Consider the following 18516-nt stretch of genomic DNA (forward strand, 5'->3'; position numbering starts at 1 on the left):
ATTTCAGGCTTCTGTGCCCTGTCCAGTCTCTGCTGAAATTGTCTTTGTTGTACTAGACGTCAAGGGCATTTGAAAGCTTGAGAAAGTGTTCTCCATGCAGTAAAACTTGGACTGTTTAGAATATCCTAGAGTCGACTCTGGATGTCAGAATTTATTTGAAATTTTACAAGGATTGTATTTTACAAATGTGGTGTGTATCATTGCCTCTCTGAAGCGAGTATATGGTCCTTGACCACAGTGCACGGTAATGAGCTCGACGGTGCCGGACACTGTCCCCAGGCACTTAGTTTGCTGTTGGTGGGGAACACAGACAAGTGAATCTAAAATGAACCGCAGACCAGTGGTTGCTAAAGTAAAAGTTTGCACAGGGTGTAGGGGAGGGTTTTCCCGACTTCCGCTGAAGCGGAAGGGCTCGCTTCCACCCTGAAAGGGCCAGAGAGCTCTTTCGTGCCTACTACAGCTAGCGTAAGGGATTGAGTTAGTAACGAAGCCTGCCGCTGTTAAGTGCGTTCATGCACACCAGGGTGTGGCGGGTCGCCCAGCCCCAGTGACACTCACGGGTTACTCACCACCAGTAGCTGTGACGCGCATCCACGTCACTGGTTGTCGATCTTGCCTGCTTGCTGTGGGCCGGGCACTTGGTTAGGTCAGAAGCTTGGAGAGGAAACAACTCCCTGAATCCCTCAGGTGAGGGGTCAGGACCCCAGGCCTGGTCTGGCTCATCCCTGAGTGCTCCCTCCCTGAGCACAGGGCGGAGGTTTGCTTGCTTGCTGCTTGGTTTTCAGGGGAGTATCACTTTGGGATTTGTGTTTAAAACAAGAGCTCTGGAAGTCATGGAGCTGAGTGGTTTCAGGAGAGACGAAGGGAAAAGACACAGTGGACACCGGTGAGGACACAAAGTCAAGACTTGGGCTAGGGCCTGCTCTTCCCTGAAAACTGTGGTGCTTTGGGGCTGTTGGAAATGGGCTGCCTTTCTACAAAACAAGGGGGCGGATGAAAGGCTGCACTGCTGTCCCCCGCCCCGGGAGCGTCCCCTTCCGTCAGCTTGCAGGGAGTGCTGACCTGCCCCGGCGCCTCCTGGCTGACACCTGGCGGGGGACAATGACACACGTGTGTGACCGCTGCTGGCCCTGTGATGGGCTTTGGGGACTGGTTCCCAAACCCAGCTGTTCCTGAGGATCACTGACTGAAGTTTGAAAGGGGAAGGCGCCGCGCCCCCCCACCCCCAGTCCCCCTTCTTCAGAGATTCTGGTTCAACAGGTCCAGAACATGCTGCCTCCAAGCGTCTGACGGAGGCCGGCACAAACCGTGAAAGCCCACCGATGTCGTGGTGGCTTTTCCTGCAAGGGACTCACTTGCACACGCTTTTCTTGCTGTTACATATTTGTAAACATTTTCATTTCCAAAATAACAGTGGGAAAAAAAAAACCCTGAGATTGTTTAAATTTTTTTCTGGTTTTGTTTTTTAAAAATAATTTCCCTCTTTTTGTTTCTGTAGGACACTAAATTGTGGATAATAATGGAATACCTTGGTGGAGGCTCCGCACTAGATCTTGTAAGTATCCCCCCCCCCCCCCCCCCCCCCCCCCCCCCCAAATACCCACCAAAGTTCTTCTCAGTAAATCTTGGTTGTAAAGGTAATTCTGTTTTTATCCACTTGTGTTTCCCTTTTCAGTTGTATGAAAAGGGGACCAAAATATTCCTTATAATATCTGTTTCTAAAAATATTACCTGAAAATTATAGTTTTCCTTTTTATTTTTAAAGATTTATCTTAGAGAGAGAGCGTGCGCGAATGGGGGGAGGGCAGAGGGAGAGAATCTCCAGCAGACTCCCCACTGAGCGCAGAGCCCTACAGGGGGCTGGATCCCATGACCCTGTGGTCATGACCTGAGCCAAAACCAAGAGTTGGACGCTCAACTGACTGAGCCCCCCAGGTGCTGCTAGTTCTACTTTTGAAACCAGTTTTGCTCAAGTTTCCTGGGAGGCCAGTGAATTCATTCATAGAAGCCGTGAAGGATTCTGCCTGTCATTGTCTTACTTAACAGTTTGGTAGCTTGTCTTCCAAACTGGTTTTAACTTTTGTGGAACTGAGATCCCATTATTGTTTCCCATTTCAGATAGTAGCTTGGCTTCCAAAATATGCACGTATCCAAAATATGTAACGTAACTAATTAGAATCAGGACTTTTAAAACTTACTTGATTTCAGGAGTAAGATGGGCAGGCAGTGTGTGATTGCAGGACGGTGTCACCCATCGGAGCCGTGGTCAGGCCAGGCGGGGCTGTGCACTTCTGTTTCTCTTCATGCTGGTGCTTGCGGTGCATTTGATGGTGGAGCTGGGCCCACCCCGGGGTCTTGTCTCCTACCTGGCTTGGGCCTGTTGTGCCAGTCCACGAGCGAGCTAGTGGAAGATAGCGAGGGGCTGACCTCAGAGCCACAGTCTGCAGCTTGCTGCTCTTGGTAAAACATGGCTGCATGTTGGCTTCTGGCCAGATGCTTACAATAACCAGTGAATCATAAGCATTGCTTAAGTTGTCCTAGAAACACAGTATATGCAGAACAAATTTTTAAAAACTCACACAGTTGTTTAGCAGTTGACGTCTTGTCCCCACGGTGGTTACACAGTGAAATCAGTGTACTCAGCACTCTTTTCCTACCTGTCCTGGAAGGGCTGGCTTTGGGGTCAGTGGTAGTTTCTGGGACAGGCCTCGTCTGTCACTTTCGTGTTAGAATGGCCCGGCAGACCATCGTCAGGATGATGGGCCTGCAGTTTTCACTGCTCCTCAGAGTGGTTGCTAGAAGAAGCCCATGTGTTTTAGTGGTTGTATGTAGTCTTAACACAGATTTTATCCACTAAGGAAAGAGTGCCCTTTGGTTAAAAGGAGAGTCCTTTCTCACAGTGGGAGTAGCAGTTAGTAGTTTTTTGGGGGGAAGGTAAACCTCTAAAACCTTACGTATCTCTGAAAGTATTACGTACGCAATTTTAAAATAGCACATAATGTTATAAACCATAAAAGCAATTAGTCAAAGTAGTGTTCAAAGGGAAATTTCAAGGAAAATTTAATATAGTATCAACAATTGTATTAAAATGAGAAGAGCAACAGAATAGCCGGATAAATTTCGTGACTTGCTTTGCATCTTTTCCATAAATATACACATGACACAAAGAGCTTTTCATTTTTTTAAAAGATTTTTATTTATTTATTTGACAGACACAGCGAGAACAGGGAACACAAGCAGGGGGAGAGGGAGAGGGAGAAGCAGGCTTCCCGCCGAGCAGGGAGCCCGATGCGGGGCTCGATCCCAAGACCCTGGGACCATGACCTGAGCCGAAGGCAGACGCTTAACGACTGAGCCACCCAGGCGCCCCAAGAGCTTTTCATTTTTGACTGTTTTGGGAAATGCTACAGGAATATAGAAAATAATCTCATTTTGGGTAATTAGATTGACTGTTACCCTGAGTGCATCTCTTCTGTGGCACACATGATGTTGTTTGCCGGGACGCTCTCCTCAAACACTGAGCCCTTCAGAGAAGAAGCTGTAGTCTCTCAGTGCTCTGGTTTATTCATTCTTAATGCCACAGTAATTTATTTAGTGGCAACTGTCGTTGGAGCTTTGAAGTCTGTGAAATTTTAGACATTACAATTGGAAGGAGGTATAGAACTCTCCACTTAAAAAAAAAAAAAAATCTCGTGTGGTATCAGTCCGAGCAAACTGCCATCCACCGTCCACATTAATGGCTCTCCTGATAAGAACCAGGCATCCTTTTTTGGACATCCCTAATCATTTCATTTTAATTGAGGAGCAAATGGAGACGCTCAGAGGTTGGGTGTCCCAGCTAGCAAATAGAGCTGGACTTTGGACCTCGTTGTGCCCAGCTGCAAAGCCGATGGCCTTCCGTGGCCCCACACTGTCCTTCCCATCCCTCTGACTTCTGACTTCGTTGTATCTTTCTTATGTCCCCTTGCTGTTGGCCTGTCCCCAGCCTGCAAAGATGAGGACGCATTAATAGGAGACAAGAATTATTTTTGAATGTTGAAAACTATTAGGATTATTTTGTGAGAGTCTGTTATTTATAAAAGATTTTAAGAATGGGAATATCGTTGCATATAAAAATTTGTATAACCATGTAACTGAATATATGGATTTGGGGCATTTTTCTGAAAAATTAACCTTGCTTTTATTGAATGTCTCCCCAGTAAGACGCATAGTGCTAATATGTGTACGTGTGACTTTGGAGGAGCCCCACGCGTCGGGGCCCACGCAGGGAAAGGTGACCAGGTGTGCCTTGTTCAGAGAGGGCCATGCCATCCCCTAGAGCATGTAGATCTTGCTGGCTCTTTCTTCATCTTTTCCGCTCTAGATTCATCTTTTCTCTTCATGTACTCAGTCACTGACATAGCTTGGGCTACCATGGCAAATTACAATGGACCGGGGGCTTAACCAACAAACATTTATTTCTCACAGTCCTGGAGGCTGGGAAGTCCAAGGTCAAGGCATGGGCAGATCTGGTGTCTCGTGAGGCTCGCTTCCTGGCTTGTAGGTGGCGTCTTGTATCCTTGCATGAGGGAGAACAGAGAGCCCCAGAGCGAGCGCCCTGGCCTCTCCTTGATACGGGCACTAATCCTGTTCGTGAGAACTTCACACACATGATCTGATCACCGTCCGGAGGCTCCACCTCCTAAAACCATCACATTGGGTGGTAGGTTTTCAACATTGGCATTTTCGATGGTGGGGTCGGCACAGCAGTTCAGTCCCTAACAGAATGAAACCTGTCTAAAGTTCCAGTCTGTTCAGAGGTAGTCTGCTGTCTCTCTGTAACCCCTCCGCATTCTTGGCCATAAGCCTGTTGAAGTATGGTGTGCAGATTTTGTTTTTCGCTTTTTCCCTCTGCATTGTCGTTACCAGGTCTTTTTACTTAGGCTCTTAGGCAGTGGTTGGATTCCTCGCATTGAATCTTAAGGACACGGTGGCCTGGGATGGGAAGATGGCCACCCTCCTTCAGCCAACATTGCCTTTTGACCACGTCTGGTAGTTAATTTGGAGGGGGGCTTGCTTTTCATTCTGGAATCAAGGTTCCACATGGAGGCCGGCTCCAGGTGGGGATGGGAGACAAAGACAGAATTGCCTGGATATTCTCCGGTGGGAAGTGGGGTGTTGTGGTTGCAGGTAGTAGGGAGCTGTCTGGGTGTGAGAGTGCTTTCTCAGGCCTCTGCCACCGTGCCCTTTGAGGTAGCAGTGGTGTCCATGTCGGAGCTCAAGAGAACTGCAAGCCTGATCCCCTCTTGCCGTTTTATACATTTGGAGGTGGCCCGAGAGAGGAAAGTGACTTTGCCCCAGGGTGAAGATGGTTGGCTTCCAGACCAGCTCGAGAATCCTAGTCTGCAGGATGGCATATAGGTAAATCTTGGGCTCCGCGGATAAGACAGATCAAAGGACACAACTGGAAGGCTTCATTAACTTCAACTTTGGAATTCACATAGATCTGCTTTTTGTGACTCACTGAGGGGCTGTCCCACGCTTGGACTTCCCAGTCCTGTTGTCTGGGCACGGGCCTGCCTCTCTCTGGAGGAAGATAGACTAATGCTGTTGCAGAGTGTGTCCCTTGGAGCTTTCTCTTCCTCTTTCCTGGTGTTGGATCCTTTTTGACTTTAAAAAAAAAAATGCAGTTGATACCTTTAACCTGCTATTTGAGCAGCAAAAGATGGGATCTGGCATGAAGAATAGTATTAGACACTATACGTATAGCTTAGTTTTGTTTTAATTTCTACACCCAACGTGGGGCTTGAACCCACAACCCCAAGATCAAGAGTCACATGCTCTTGCGACTGAGCCAGCCAGGCGCCCCCAATATAGCTGAGTTATTAAGAGCCACGAATGTTAGAGTAAAATAGGCGTGTATTTTATTTTGAATGCATACATGTGAGTGTGCTCGATCTGTTGGTGTTTTTGTTTGTTTGTTTTGTTTTAGTTTGAAAGATAATAATGAATACATTGAAATAAAATGTTCCTAGGATCCCCATAGAAGCCCTAGAAGGCGCTGTGAGGAAATGCTGGGTTCTGGTTTGAAAGCCACGTGTAAATAATTCCTCAGGTTCTGTCTGCTTCCAGGGTGCCCTGACTTAGGAGTGTAGTAGGGGTTGTGCAGTTGAAGGCTTGGTAACCTAAAACGTGGTGGATTTCAGGTGTGTCTGCTACAGGTCAGGCGCTGTTCCAGCCGCTGGAAGTTTCTGCAGTGAACAAGGCAGAAGGAAATCCCCCTGGCACGGAGCCGTATTCTGCTGAGAGGAGAGAGTCCATTAAACTGTGTGTCGGAGAGCGCTAGAAGGAGAAGAAAGCCAGCTGGGGTGGATCGGGAGGCTCGCAGTGAGGGTCAGCCGCAGACAGCCAGAGTCAGAAGGATCTGTAGGGACTAGCTCAGTCGGTTCTGCAGGAGAATGCCAGGGATGGCCTTGGCATCTCGCTGAGAAGGAGCCGTGCGCCCTGAAGCGGTCACTCGATCAGGCGGAGCTGTCTGACAGACTTCAAAATGAATATGCAACATGGTTTAGCAATGAGATGGCCTGTTGGTTAATGTTAGGCCACGCTGCTCTTGTAGTGTCCCCCGAACAGTGTCTCGGTTGACCCGGGAACAAAGACTTCTGCAAAGTCTTCTTCCCTGCTGCTTTCTTTACTTGGGCAGGGGGGCGTCCTTTCAGGAGGTTTTAATTGTTAGGCAAAATGTCTCTTCGGGACTGAAGAAGTTTTTAGTTTTAATCTTGACCATGTAACATGTGCCTGTTCTATCATCTCAAACTACTTCTAAGATGATCGTTTAAGGGGCGCTTGGATGACTCAGTCGGTTAAGCGTCTGCCTTCGGCTCGGGTCGTGATCTCAGGGTCCTGGGATCGAGCCCCGCATCGGGCTCCCTGCTCAGCGGGGAGCCTGCTTCTCCCTCTCCCTCTCCCCCAGCTCATGTTCTCTCTCTCTGTCTCTCAAATAAATAAATCTTTTTAAAAAATTAATATGACCATTTAAGTGACACTAATCATTCTTTTCTTACTAGTTAGAACCTGGCCCTTTAGATGAGACGCAGATTGCTACCATATTAAGAGAAATACTGAAAGGACTTGATTATTTGCATTCGGAGAAGAAGATTCATAGAGATATTAAAGGTAGGAAAACCTCTTGCTCGTATTCCTCTGAAGTCCTAAGGCTTCATGTTCATGGGAACGTGCAGTGGAGTTTAGCTGGTACGTCTCTCCTCGAGGGAGGGTCTCCTGCGTGTGTTTGGAGAGAGCCTTCGAATGCCTCGGGTGGGGTGGCTTCCAGGGGGATTTCCCCAAGAGCGTACCTTTGGTGCCTGCTCTTGTCGAGCATGTGATCTGGCGGGAGGACGCGCGTGTTCCTGGAGCGAGAACGGGTGGAACCACACTGCGGATAACGTCAGGAGGCGTGTCGGGGTTTATTTCACAGCTGCCAATGTTCTGCTCTCTGAGCACGGCGAGGTGAAGCTGGCTGACTTCGGGGTGGCGGGCCAGCTGACGGATACCCAGATAAAAAGGAATACCTTCGTGGGCACCCCTTTCTGGATGGCGCCCGAGGTCATTAAACAGTCAGCCTACGACTCAAAGGTAAGGCCCAGCTCTTCACGTCCGCTGGCTCTAGGGGCTTGTCCTCTTTTGCTTCATCCTTACAGCTTTTCCAGTGCAGTGAAGCGAGTTCCTTGAAGTAGGACATAACGGCAGTTCTCTCAGACCTTGGTTAAAAACAGGCTTCAGCTCTCCCTGCTGCATCAGTTAATGTCCTTTATCCATCCAGCCCACAGTTGATGAGGTTTTTAGCTTAAACACTGTGTGCCTGATGGTGATGGGCAACACTGGGAAGGAGCACATTGGGAGGTGGGTGTGGAGGAACAGAGGACCACGGTGGCCAGACAGGAACGGGTTCGGGCCTGCTGCGACGTCTAGGTGGAGGCACGTGGGCGTGTGGGTCCGCAGAGAGGGGTGGGAGGTTGTCCCGTGTAGAGGTGGTGCTCGGAGCCTGAGTGGTGTGGATGACGGAAGGGGACCCTGGGCAGAACTCTGAGCAATATTTCGGGGACAGGCAGAGAAAGAGGGTCCCACAAAAGAAGTGGAGAGTCCACAAAAATACAAGACCAGAATCTGGAAAGAATATGCTTTTATTCATTGCCAGATTGTTCCTCTCATTATTTTTAAATCTCAGGATCGTTATTCCGAGAGGCTCCTTCCCAACATGAGGCAAACCATAATTCCTCTTTTCTACCGTTTTTACCTGTCATACATTGTACTCTCCCAATTTTTCCTGGGTTCTCTTTTCCCCGGTGCCTTCACCTTTTTTTGTCTTTGTCCTTGTCTTCGTCTTCGTCGTCTTTGTTTTTTTTTTTTTAAGATTTATTTATTAAAGATTTCATTTATTTGAGAGAGACAGATAGTGACAGAGAGCGCACAGGTGGGGAGGAGAGGGAGAAGCAGACTCCCCGCTGAGCAGGGACATGGGGCTCCATCCCAGGACCCTGGGATCATGACCTGAGCCGAAGGCAGACGCTTAACTGACTGAGCCACCCAGGCGCCCCTGATTGATTGATTGATTGATTGATTGATTGATTTAGAGCACACAGCACACTCTCGCACTCAGGAACAGGGGGCGGAGAGACGGGGAGAGAATCCTCAAGCAGACTTCCTGCTGAGCATGGAGCCCTGTTTGGGGCTCGGTCTCATGACCCTGAGATCGTGACCTGAGCTGAAAGCAAGAGTCAGACACTCAACCAAGTGAGCCACCCAGGCACCCCCTTCAGCTTCTTAAACTAATTAGTATAGACTAAAAAACCTAGGGACCCTGCCTCAGGAATCTCTGATTTAACTCCCCTCTCCCCGCAGACTGTTCATTCTCAGATTGTACCCAGAATAATCTTCACACGGTCCACAGAGAATTGGCTCTTCTGAACCAACAGTTTCTAGGCAAACAAATATTTAACTCACATACATTTACAAGCCAGGTGTTTCCTCTTTCTAAAGGGGAATCTTCTCCGTCTGCAGTAGCCTTCCCACCTCGTGAAGAACAGCACCCGGAGCACGGAGTAGCCTTGCCTCCAGCCCTCAGGGCGCCATTGTGGGTCCGCAGCTGTTGAACGAGCCCATGTGGTACCAGAGTCGCAGGCGTCCCTGTGCTAACATGGCAGAGACGGACCTGGCTCTCTCACTTTTGAGTTGTCGTGGCGGCCGTGACTGCCCTCGTCCTCCCCATGGCCTTGGTGGCCGTGGCCCGAAGGTGACTGTTGAGTTCTCAGCCCCCAGTGCGATAGAGCTGTGTAGTCTTCATTTGCTTGTTGCTTGTTTAGCGTGCTGCCCTGTGTGAGGGGTCACCTCCAGAACAATCTCTGCAGCCACTTCTGTTGGGGTGCTATCATTTTAGGACTTGACAGGAACTTTTGTGTTCAGTCCTTTCTCTTTATTTTAGGCTGAGGCCCGTTTATCAGAGTTTGTAGATTGAGATTTTGGAAGGCACTGGAATCCACATTTCTGAACTCCTCTGATGACCTTGCACTGATTACTCTCCTCTCTTCCTAGTAAATGAGCTGCTCAGCCACGGTGCTTGTGAATCCGGATTCAGATCTTCTATTTTCAGGATTAAACGGCTCACTTGATAGCTCACTTGACCTTCCCCTTCCCGTCCGTCTTCCTCTTTGGGGGCTGCTCTGGATGTTTGCCCAAGATGTGGCCTCTAGCAGGGGAGACTTTCCTGCATCGTAAGGCTTGGCCACCTTTTCCCCTGGAGTTCTGTCAAGATCAGAACACTTGAATCCTATCAGTAGGTGTTGCAGTGTTTTTCTTAGGTAGATTTAAAGGCGCTCTCTCCAGCTCAGGGGGTGCACACTTGGTCGGGGAGCGTGAAAAGGTATGCCACTCTTCTCACTGACCTTTAACTATACCTCTTTCTCTGGCCTACGTCAAAAGCTAAATCTTTCACTTGCCTGGGTCACATTCAACACCTCTTAACTGGAAATCATGTGCAAAAATTATATTGATGTGAAGTTTGCTTCCCAGGTTTGTTGACCCAGGAGGTGTGGAAAGTGCAGATAAGGCTGATGTCTACGTCTGAGTCTGGGGCCTTGGGGATGAAGTGACATTAGTTCCCTGCCATTAGGTGTGGCTCTGGGCTAGCAGCTTTTGTCACAAAGGGACTGTTTCTGCATTTGCTTTGTGGATACCCTTCTAGTGCCTGCCTCCCTTCTCAGAGGCTTGCCTGGCAGGGCCGTAGGTGCTCTCGGAGGGGGGGCATTGTGGTTACTGTGGTCTCCTGATACACAGATGTATTTGGCTTCTTTCCAGTTGCCCTTTCCATTCTTTTCCTTAGGTTTCCATCCAGACGTTTGCCCCATTAGTCTTTGCGTTCCGTTAAGATTCTTTTACCATCGTTAGGACCCCTTGCTCCCGTCATACTCATTTTTGGTACACTCACTGATGTTCACAGGAAGGTCGGGTTGGCGTAAGGCTAGAATGCCCCTGCCTCGCTAGCATCCTCATCTTACTGAACCAAAGGGAATGTAAGCCTTAGTTTTATGTACGTCTAGAACCTCGTTTAATGAAATGACCTCTTAAAGCAGTATCTTTGACCCCTTGTCATTTGTCCAGACTCCTTAGGTGTCCTGAAGTGTTTGTACATAAAGGGCATCTTACGTTGGTCTCAGTTCTTCATCTAAACACAGCATTACTAGATCATGATTGTCCATATGTCTTTTTTTTTTTTTTTTTTTTTAAAGATTTTATTTATTTATTTGACAGAGAGAGAGAGACGGCGAGAGCAGGAACACAAGCAGGGGGAGTGGGAGAGGGAGAAGCAGGCTCCCCGCCGAGCAGGGAGCCCGATGTGGGACTCGATCCCAGGACCCTGGAATCATGACCCGAGCCGAAGGCAGACGCTTAACGACTGAGCCACCCAGGCACCCTGATTGTCCATATGTCTTAAGAGCCTTCATTATTACTATTATTTTTAAGGTGAAGCAGGATAGCTTGGTTTATTTGAAGAAGTCTTGAGACTTTGAAGATGGTGCCACGGGAGATAACTGCTCTCCCACAAAGGAGCGTTTGCATTCCACACCTGAACAGGGTCTTGGCTGAAGATTGTTAATCTTTCCCCCCCCCCGCTCTTCTTTCTTTGCAAGGTTATTACGATGGTGTGTTAGCAAATGGATTGGAATTGTCCCTGTTCGGTGTCTGTTTCTCTGTATTCATGCATTTGGTTATTGCTGTAGTTGGGCCTGATGCTCAGTAATTTACATCTTCAGTGAGTGATCGCAGTACTGGGTGGCTCTAGCAGGGAGTGGGGAGGGCAGGGGAGCTCAGTGCGGAATGTCAGGGCGAGCTGGGGAAGGCTGCACGGCCATAGGGCTTTGCAGTTTGCGGCCCCTCCAAGATGAGGGAGGCATGGATGTTCAGACCCCAGCCTGGTGTGGGAATGCAGTGACATTTGTATTTGGATTGTAGATGGCGGTGAAGAACGTGGAAGGAGATGAGGCCAGAGAAATTGACTTGCCTGGTGACTGAAATACCCTGTAGACCCTGAGAAGCCAGTGTCAGTGTTCTCTTGTAAATAACTTTTTTCCCTTTTTTGGTCTCAAAAGCAGTACATACTCTTTAACCTGGAGAATGCTGGAAAAAAGGAGATAAAAAAAGAAAAACATCTGTAGACCTACCACCCCAGCACAGGCTAAGTTATTTTGGTGTCCAGTCATCTCTGAAATAACTGTTTGCAGTCTAAACCATGGTGAAAAATGGAAATAGGTGATATGTTGATGGAAAAAAATGAGATTATTAAAGATAAATGAAGACTGGCGGTAGTAGCCTGCCAGTTTTTGGAATCTGTGTGGTTAGCCTGTCCACGGCAGCCTGTGACTGGCCTCCCTGTCCCCCGGGCTGGGCCCGCTGCCTACCCCCTCCTCCCACTCCCCCCCGGTCCCTGCACAGGATCAGGAATTACCCACAGACCCAGCTGTGAGTGATGAGCCCTGGGGGTTGCAGGCAGGATGTGCGTGGGAAAAACAGGCAGCTAGGAGATTAACGGTAGGCTTTATTTTAGCACGTAGTAATGATTGGGACTTTTCTGATCAACCACGTATTGCTATTTAGTGCTGAAATGATATATTTATTTATACCTCTGTGTGCTGCGTATAAACGTGCTCTTCAGTACTGCATTTAATTAAGTAAATAGTTTCTATCCATTTTGAGCTGTGTTCTGACTAGATATAACTGATTTGGGATTCTTGTTCCTTTTCTTTCTTTTTTTTAAAGAAAAGATTTTCTTTTATTAACCATCTGTAACACTTTCATCCAGGTCACTACAGCTTAAAATAGATCACTGCCCTTTCCCAGCTATTTAGTAACTAAGAGCAGTGGATAAAATCTGTACACTAGTTCAGAAAAGTTCACATCCCCATCAGTTCTGAACATTTGATTCACCAAGCTTAGATTATTTAAAAAAGAAGGATCAGAAATTAAACATCACAAATGAGATTTTTTTTTTGTCACCATTAAATGTCTGAATTTTAAACAGATTCTTGGATTGGTGGTTCATATCCATTGGCTCATTCAACTTGAGCATGGTCTTCCCAGTAGCTTTTCCAGAATTACTTACTGCCTTCACCACGAAGCGCCATGAGCTTTCCTAATTCAAAGTTGGGCTTTTTCAGCATTTTTACTTTTCTAACATAGACCATCATGGAGTGGATAAATGGACTGACAATGACAAGCCTTTTCTATGTCTTTTGTGATGCTGTCTGGAATCAATGTATTGACCACTTCTTTCAGGTCATTTGTCTGTACATCTTGGGCCATGATTTCTATCATCGTTTTCTGAATTTAGCAGACTTGTTGGTGATGAGCATAAGAGGTCTTCTGAGTCTGATTGTTGCATTTTTTAGCAAAACCAACACAAAATAGACAAAGCAAATAACCATCGGTAGTCTTGACATCGACATGAGCTTCGATCATGGTCTGCCTTATTTTTTGATTGTGGAGCACATTTTGTCACGGATAAGATCCATGCCATGGAAATTAGGCAGTTTTTGTCTTGAATGTCCTCAGTAATTAGCTTGAATTTTCCAAATTCACCTTCGTCATTCTGCAGATCAGCAAAGCTCACTTCAAAAACACAACCCTTGGGGAATCGGATGTGACTTTGATTCCTTTGAGTTCCCATGACTAGTGTTTTTCCAGTATTTTTTATGTTGAACATAGCTGGTGCTTTCACGTCATACCAATCTTTTCTTAGAAAATGGATCGACCACTTTCTTCTTGGCTCCCTTTTTGCCACCTTTCCTAAGGCACTGGTTCTTCCCAGTCTCCATGGTGCTGCTCAGGAAGCCAAAAGGCAGGATTCTTGGGTTTTTTTCCCTCCTCCTCCTCTTGATTATAGAGCCTTGACTGTGGTTCCTTTTAGAATATTTTCTGCACGTAAATTTTTTATACCACTTACATCGTGTTGTATCTGCAGATTTGTAGCCAGCTTACTTTTACTTAATAGGATACTGCAAGGATCTAGAATGTTGTCTGTTAGTAGCAAACCCCTCCCCGAGAAGAGTCCCTGATCATCAGTACCAGAGACCTCCATGTTGTCACTTAGGAGCATGCTACTAGAACTGTCCATGTAGGAGAAAAAGTCTGTTTGCAGATGTATATCTATAGTATAGACATACAGGATTATATCTCTAACCCTATATAAGGGCAGGTGCCCTTAAAACTTTTGACTTGGGCTTATATTGAAAACCACTGTTTTCTCTCAATATCTAATTTCATGGTTTTCCCAGATGGCATAAAACACGTCTCTTCTTCTACCTCAATTTTAATTGTTTTGGAAAATAACTGCCCTTCCCCCACATAACTTTTATTTTAAAACCTAGACACGTGTTTCCATCTGATGCCATATTTCCTAAGTACAGTAATAGACAAACTCCATTATATCTGTGATTCTCTACCAATGTCATTGAATATGCGGGATTTCAGTAAATGTGTTAGCGCATCATCATTCTTCTAAGCTTTAGTGGAAGTAATGCTGCAATGGAATATTTTTGGCAGCATACACCATTTTCTAAATCTAAAATTATTTATTTAGGATAGATTCCTAGAAGAGGAATTTATTGGTTTTAACAAGCTTGGATGTTTTTATGGCTTCATTTGACATTGCATCCATCAAGTTTTCCACATTAGTCAGCAGGATGTGCGATGTCTCGAGAGGGAGTCTCCAGGCAGGAAGACACTTAGGAGCCCCCCAGAGAAGCCCCAGGGAGAGAGGATAGCTCTGAACTCAGCCACGGACAGAAGGGACAGGGGGTGACCAGGTGCTGAGAGGCCAGGAGCCACACACCTGGCCCTGGCTGATGTAGGAGGATCCAGAGAGGAACTGACGAGCTGGTGCGACACACAGGCTCCTGGCTCGGCTGCCTGGCAGGATGGCACATGTTTTACCATGACGAGGCTGTACTGGCCGACCCTCCCCGGGGGAAGCAGGAGGGCGATGTCCGAGCCTCTCCTCTGAAGACCGTGGCCGTGTCTTGGGGGTGGGGCTGGGAAGGCTGCTTCGTGTTCCGGCTGCTGGCCCATACTGGCATGTGGAAGCAGCTGCAGGTCCTTGAAACCTTGGGCCTGTCTGCTGCTTGTCCCGCCGGGAGCCTGGTCCATAGCCCTTGGAGCTCTGAGGGAAATGAGCGTATGCACATCTGGAGAGAGGCTGCCAGCAAACACCATCGTGGGCCTGGCTTTCTAATTAGGGAGTTTGTAAGTGCTTGTGGGATGCTTGGGGGTCGAGAGGTTGTCCGTCAGGGGTGCCCAGCAGCAGGCTCTGCATAGAGCAGAGAGCAGCGGTTCTCTGGAAGTCCAGGAAGGCTGGAGCAGGCTGCCGGAAGGGAGGAGAACCTGTTGTGTAAAGAGCCACTGACACACGAGGGCTGCGCATTCTCGGTTCCTGTATCCCTCCCTCCCTGTAACCACACCCCTGCTCCCATCCACCTGCTCCTGCCGGTACAGAGGCTCGCCTGCCGAGCATCCCCCCTTCCTCCTCCTCGGCGCACGGGCTCTGGGATCGGTCACGTTTTTACTGATTTTAAAAGTAATACACACGTAAGCTAAAGCAGAGTCTAAGCTGCCAAGGGAAGGGAAACGGGAATAAGACTCCTGATGCTGGTTCTTCCAGTCTGATCCCTTTCGTGCAAAGAATTCAGAACAAGGCTTGCTGACAGACCTGTTTTCACTGAGGACAGAAGAAACACAGAGTGTGTAGTAGGCACTGACCCCACGGGCTGCCGGGCAGGGAGATAGCAGCGAGCGTGTCTCCCACTCACTAGGGTTGCGAGACCATAGCAGGTGTTGAAGGTTGGAAAAGTCTGGGTCCCGCCGTGACCTGAACGGTGTCTCAGCCTTTCATTGCTTTGCTGTAGAGTGAGCCTGAGGGATCTAGTAGGTTCTGACTTTCGACAGGTTTCCTGCGCACAGTGACCAGAGCAGAAAAGTTGTGCGAGGCGGGCTTCGTGTGGATCCTAATTCCAATAAACCAACCGTGACAATATTTTTTTGAAGAGTTGAGAAAATTTAACTATTACAACATACTAAATTATTATTAAGTTAAAAATTATTACTAATTTTAGGTCTTGCTAGGTAGTACAAAAACCTTACTGACAAGCTGAGGTAGTCAGGGGAAAATGTCACGCTGTCTTTGACTTACTTTTAAATACACCGTGGCAAAGAATAGACAAAACCCATATGGCAAATTGTTAATCATTAACTTCATGTTAATTCTATTAATATTCTTCTCTATTAATATTCTGTTACTATTCTCCACTTCTGTGTGTGTTTGAACATTTCCGGAAGAAACCCATTTTAAGTTCTGGGCACTCTGTGAGGTACCTTGCTCAACCACCCTGGTATTATTCCCATTTTGCAGATGAGGGAACTAGGCTTACAGGTTAGATTTTTTTTTTAAGATTTTATTTATTTATTTTAGAGCACATGCGAGAGAGCATGGGTCAGGGGAGGGGTGGGGGGAGGGAGGGGCTGGATCTCACAACCCCGAGACCACGACCTGGGCTGAAACCAAGAGTTGGACCCCTAACTGACTGAGCCACCTAGGCGCCCTGGTGAGACATTTTGTCTCATGTCGTAAGACTTTGGTCGTAGAACTGGCATTTAAACTCAAGTCTCTGAGACCAGTGTGCCTGCTTTCAACCTCACAGCTGGGCTTGGTTGTAAGCTGGCTTGATGGGATGAGTCTCAAACACCTCTCTATTCCAGACGTGCCCTCTCTGCTCACTTCTAGTTAACTATCCCATCACTCCAGGGATTTAAATTACCGAGGAGTGCCTCATACTTCCAGTGGTAAATGGGAGATGAGTAATTGTAAAAGCCGCCTTCAGTGCAGAGCTAGAAGATGTTCTGTATATTAAATTTTCTCCTGTGTGTTTCCTATTTTGAAATCATATCAAATCCTTATCTTTTTTGTTTTCACTTAAAAACAACTATCTTTTGGGGCGCCTGGGTGGCTCAGTCGTTAAGCGTCTGCCTGCGGCTCGGGTCATGATCCCAGGGTCCTGGGATCGAGCCCCACATCGGGCTCCCTGCTCCATGGGGAGCCTGCTTCTTCCTCTCCCTCTGCTTGTGTTCCCCTCTCTCACTATGTCTCTCTCTGTCAAATAAATAAAATCTTTAAAAAAAAAATAATTATCTTTTTTAAAACCTTAGAAGTACGTGGAGATGTATTTCTTCTTTCTAAGAAGTACATTTACTTGAATTTATTTCTTCTTGGTATCTCTAAAAATGCTTTTGTTGTTGCAGGCAGACATCTGGTCCCTGGGCATAACAGCCATCGAGCTCGCAAAAGGGGAGCCCCCTCATTCCGAGCTGCATCCCATGAAGGTTTTATTCCTCATTCCAAAGAACAACCCCCCCCACGCTGGAAGGAAACTACAGCAAACCCCTCAAGGAGTTTGTTGAAGCCTGTTTGAATAAGGAGCCAAGCTTTGTGAGTTTCTTGAGCTCGGGGTGGGCGTCTCTTTCTGTGTGGCCAGACTTGGTCTAGACCCATCTCATTGGAATTTCTTTAGTCACTCTTACCATAGTCATCATTGTCCTCAAGATCTCGTTATGTTTTGTTTTTTCTTTGGGGGGGATGGCTGGGGGCAAAGGGAGAGGGTGAAGCAGATTCCCTGCTGAGTGGGGAGCCTGACTTGGGGCTCCATCCTAGGACCCCAAGATCATGACCTAAGCTGAAGGCAGACACTTAACTGACTGAGCCACCCAGGCACCCTGCTGAAGTTTTTATTGTTTGTTTTTTTTTTTTAAATATTTTATTTATTTGACAGAGACACAGTGAGAGAGGGAACACAAGCAGGGGGAGTGGGAGAGGGAGAAGCAGGCTTCCCGCGGAGCAGGGAGCCTGATGTGGGGCTCGATCCCAGGACCCTGAGATCACGACCTGAGCCGAAGGCAGATGCTTAATGACTGAGCCACCCAGGCGCCCCTGTTTTATCTTTTAAGAAACAAATCTAGGGCGCCTGGGTGGCTCAGTTGGTTAAGCGACTGCCTTTGGCTCAGGTCGTGATCCTGGAGTCCCGGGATCGAGTCCCGCATCGGGCTCCCTGCTCAGTGGGGAGCCTGCTTCTCCCTCTGACCCTCCCCCCTCTCATGTACTCTCTCATTCTCGCTCTCTCAAATAAATAAATAAATCTTTAAAAAAAAAAAAAAAAGACACAGAAATCTACTTATTTTCTAGCATCTCATACCTCATTGAGCCTGAAGATTGTTCTCTTTAATATTATATGTGGAATCATAAATTTTTAATATTTATAGTGAAAGGTCAGGCTATTTTTAGCCATTTTTAGTCATTGCAAAGCCTGGCCAGAAAAATAATGGCTGAATATGTCTTTAAAGTAGATGTTTTCACATTCTTCTTGGCATGTGTTAGGAAAGAAAAGACAAATAAAAAAATATAAATGAACCACCCACCTTGCCCTCCTGCCCCTTCCTTTTACTCTTGTTTGTGTATAATTAACTCCAGCAGAACCATGTGGCAGGAGCCCGGTATAGCTTGAGCCGAATTCCCTCTCTGAATCAGGACACATCTCTGAAAGTTATCTCTGTATTTTGGTGTTACGTATAGCACCCTATGTCCTTGGTTTGTTTCTGAATCTTCTAGCAGCGTTGGCTGAAGCCCAAGCTGAATCCCCTTTTTAATGAACTCATACCTAAAAATGGGTGACTGATTTTACAAGAACACCATGGTTTTCTAATATGATGCCCGTTTTGGTTAAGTTTTGGTAAAGGCATGAAATGGGGGATGCAGCATTTTCTGCGAACCTCTAGGGGACGTGGCCTGAGATCACCAAGTCTGCTTTATTAACGCATCAGGCATCGGGGGGTGAGGGCTGTTGTTCTGTCTGTCCACGATGCTCTGAACTTTGTGTTATGTGAGTTCCCGGCCACGGTGCGTAGGCTAGAAGCACCCAAGAAGATACACCCAGACGTGTACAC

At 47.2% G+C, this 18516-nt stretch overlaps 1 protein-coding gene and 1 pseudogene across 1 annotated transcript in view; one reads left to right on the top strand and one right to left on the bottom strand.

The window, feature by feature from the left end:
* Positions 1-18516, top strand: part of STK24 (serine/threonine kinase 24) — a 111237-nt gene that overhangs the window by 81603 nt on the left and 11118 nt on the right. The window contains 5 exon segments of the mRNA XM_044913530.1: positions 1499-1555; positions 7047-7155; positions 7457-7614; positions 16822-16929; positions 16931-17008. Of these exon segments, the coding sequence (XP_044769465.1) occupies positions 1499-1555; positions 7047-7155; positions 7457-7614; positions 16822-16929; positions 16931-17008 (510 nt within the window).
* Positions 12546-13346, bottom strand: LOC110585811 (annotated as a pseudogene).

This window comes from Neomonachus schauinslandi, chromosome 3 (genome assembly GCF_002201575.2).
Source record: "Neomonachus schauinslandi chromosome 3, ASM220157v2, whole genome shotgun sequence".
Lineage (NCBI taxonomy): Eukaryota > Metazoa > Chordata > Mammalia > Carnivora > Phocidae > Neomonachus > Neomonachus schauinslandi.